The sequence below is a fragment of the Trachurus trachurus genome, assembly GCF_905171665.1.
Source record: "Trachurus trachurus genome assembly, chromosome: 15".
In the NCBI taxonomy this organism is placed as follows: Eukaryota; Metazoa; Chordata; class Actinopteri; order Carangiformes; family Carangidae; genus Trachurus; species Trachurus trachurus.
The window spans coordinates 7446464-7450034 of record NC_139906.1 but is presented as its reverse complement, the minus strand read 5'-3'; the positions used below and the strand labels follow the sequence as shown (position 1 = coordinate 7450034).

At 36.8% G+C, this 3571-nt stretch overlaps 1 protein-coding gene across 1 annotated transcript; it reads left to right on the top strand.

The window, feature by feature from the left end:
- Positions 1 to 671: 671 nt before the first annotated feature.
- Positions 672 to 1801, top strand: LOC310997696 (G-protein coupled receptor 4-like; the record flags this gene model as incomplete). The annotated part of the gene is made up of 3 exons (XM_083987488.1): positions 672 to 851; positions 988 to 1175; positions 1276 to 1801. The coding sequence occupies 3 exons, from the start codon at positions 672 to 674 to the stop codon at positions 1799 to 1801; spliced, it is 894 nt and encodes a 297-aa protein (XP_083843614.1).
- Between the last annotated feature and the right edge of the window lie 1770 nt (positions 1802 to 3571).

Genomic DNA, 3571 nt, shown 5'->3' with positions numbered 1-3571 from the left:
GTTATACCGTGTTGATGATTTGGTAGGAAATCAATGTAACGATACAAGAAACTTAAATTCATCATCGCAGTCAATATCCTGTAAGAAAACCTCAATGCTGCATGCATAGCCTACAGTGTATATATATATATGAGTACATGTATGTATGTATATATAGATATATTTTAGTTTATTTTATGCTTATTTCTTTATTTTACTGTCTTTGTCTCTTTTCTTTAAAAAAAAAATATATATATATATATTTTTTTTTTCTTTTTTTTTTATGTCACCATGAACTTTTTAATTTTTTTTAAATGTTTTTCATGACAAAATAGCCTATACATTTTATGGGATCGCTCCAATGGCTAAAAAGAAACATGTGTAATGGGACATGAAACAACGACTTGTGCAATCCTGCAATAAAGTATAAAAAAGGAAAAATGCTGATAGTCCTCTCTCCATAATAATATATTATCTTGATAATATAATCATTATGACCAGTATCACCACATCAACAGTGAGTATAGCTGAAGTATTTTCTACTGAGAAGACAAAGCTGATAATTCAACACACCAGCAGCTCATTAGACCAGAGTGCCAGATTCACCTCACAACTTTAGTCTTGTCGCTGAACGATGTGAAGTCTAAATTGAAATACATGCTCTTCTGTCTAACAACAGATTTTATAGGAAGATGGAAGATTTCTACATTAACAACTCCTCACTGGACAAAAGCTACAATAACAGAAACATCGAGTACAATCAAACCGACATCAGTGGGAAAGTTTTATTCATTGTGAACGTAGTGACGTGCATCATCACCAGTATCGGCCTGCCACTGACCCTGATGGCCATCTATGGACTTTATACTCAGGTGAGGACTCAGTTCATGACTGAATGACTGATGAAAAATTCACGAGTGCAGTTCTTAGCAGAACAAGATGAAAACATGTCATCAGCTCACAACATGTTTCCAAACTGTGTTTACTCTTCTCAATGTTTTCCTGCAGGTCAGAAACGGTCAAGTGGCTCCGATCTACATCATCAACCTTCTCATTTCTGACCTCATTCAGTTTTGCTCCATGATCATTGATGTGGCAAAACCTGAGAATTACACGACCGCAAACATCTCCAATTTGATTTACGTGTATGGTCTGATGGCCAGTGTTTGCTTCATGGTGTGCATCGCCCTGGAAAGGTAGCTATCAGTCTACTCAGTGCTTTTCTCTGTCTGAACATTTTATTTCATCAAAATTCAGATGCTCCACAAAGACGACCTGTGTGTCTGTGTATTACAGGTATTTGCTCATCGCCTGGCCGCTGTGGTACCGCTTCAGAAGAAACATCAAGACCTCTGTTGTTGTCTGTGTCGTGGTCTGGATCCTTCCTCTTCCCTTCGTTTTACCTTTCAGTTTTGGTCGTTATGGGGCCATGCATATCATCATAAGTGTCTTCTTCCTCCTTCCCCTCCCTCTGTTCATCTTCTCCCTGTCTGGGACCATTAAAGCTCTGTCTGCAGCCATCAGTGTCCCTCCTGATGAAAAACGACGAATTGTGGCCATTTTGGTTTTGGTGCTACTTATTTACACACTGTTGTTCCTGCCACTCATCATTATGTTCCTTGTAGAAGAAGCAAAGTCTCATGATACTTTCCCATATGTTGCTGACAGTTTGGCGAAGCTCAGTCCTCTTGCAGACTTGTTTCTCTATGTTTTCAGCAGGAAAGGAGCTGCAGACAAGTTTTTGGCCTGTGTGTGTCGTTGCAGGATGAATAGTGACAGTGACATCAGCATGAATGATACCAGCTTGACAGCAGCTACTTGAACTTGAGCTTACAGGCAGTCGGTCCAGTAAAAGAAGGAGAAAAGGAAAAATGGAGGAAGAAATGTACAGGAACAAATCAGATACTGTTGTCCTCTGACTTGACTTTCAACATCACGTCACTGTTAACACAAAGTTTTGTTTTCTCTTTTTGTCAATTAAAAGTTGATGCTAATTATTATATTATCAAGTCATCACTTTAATAGCTGATATAATCAGTAGCTTGATCACTCTGCCATTATAACCACATCTCTCATTTTTACATCTTTCTTTGTTTTCTGCTTGTTTAACTTTTGCACAGTTATAATGAGTTTCCAACTAGAGCTGTAGTTTTTGTTGTAAGTTCTTTGAACATTATTGTTTTTATTAATAAACTAAAAAACATACAACTTTTTTGGTAAGGCTTTCTTTTATCAATTTTAAATTTGATCAGTCTCACTATATTTTGTCATCATGGCACCATTAAATATGAGTTTTATTCTAACTACAATAAAATGAACTGTGGTGTCTGTTACGCTAAAGAGCTTTTTTCTCCTCTTTCTTCTTTTTTGACTTTGTTTGTTTGCTGATAAAAGGAAGATTGCATAGTTTTTAATATAACCTGATTTATGATAGGATAGGCAAAATAAACTAACCTACAACATTTCTAAATGTACACTTTCTTTATTTACTTATTATTTACTTTGATTTTCTGTTCTCGTGCTTTTTCTTAGACCTTGTAGCTGCTGTATTTATGTTGAGCTCTAATTCCTATTGTACAATGAGGTGCCATGTCAAGACCGAAATAAACTAAACTACATTAAAACAACACAGGAAGACACAGACACAGAGAAGCAAGACACAAATACAGTTTATATATAGCAAGTTAGTTTATAACATGAATGTGACTTGCAGCAATAGAAAACCACATCTGACTTCCTCAGTGGTGAAGATTAGATGAAGCAGAGATCACATCATTAAGGACCTCCCTCATGACTTATCATGCAGTGTTGCTCAATTTCACATTATCAGACTGTGAGGATTTAAAGGAGAAACAACAGACTCTGCTAAAAGAAACTAATCCAGGTTGTGATCCAGCAGCTTTCAAAGGTGAAGTTTGTGTTACATTACTTTCCTCACTTTATTTATAACCTTTTAAATCAGAGCTGTGAAGTTATTTATACATAACAAGGGGACTGGACTGTAGCTGCACAGTCACTTACAGTTGTGAAAATAAATATCTGATCCCTGGATAGTCTATAGTTTTTATGGTTAGTTTATTTTAACAAAGAAAGACAGAATATCAACAATATCAAATACTTATTTTCCACACTGTACAGTTATGTGTTTTTTTCTCTCTCTCTCTTGTCTTAAAGGGATAGTTCACCCAAAATTCAAATTTCACTCATTATCTACTCACCCTCATGTCAACTAATAGCTGTGAGAATTTTCAGAGTCTTCCGTTCCTTCTCTGAGTTACGGGGGGGTCTGCGCAGCAGTATTTGTCCATATAATGGTTGTGAATGGACACCACGTTTCTTCGTCCAAAAAGACACACCAAAAAACATCCAAATACCTCCATACTGCTCGTCTGTAATGTCCCTCTTGTATTGAAGCCCCGACATGAGAAATTGTTCCGCCGGTCAGTGCAAATCACGTGAGATTTGCACTTACACAGGCAGAGCAGTGAACTGAGACACTGGGAACTTCCGATACAAACAAGCTTAAAATATAGACTTATTTAATTTTTTTCGGAACAATTTCTCATGTCGGGGCTTCAATACAAGAGGGACA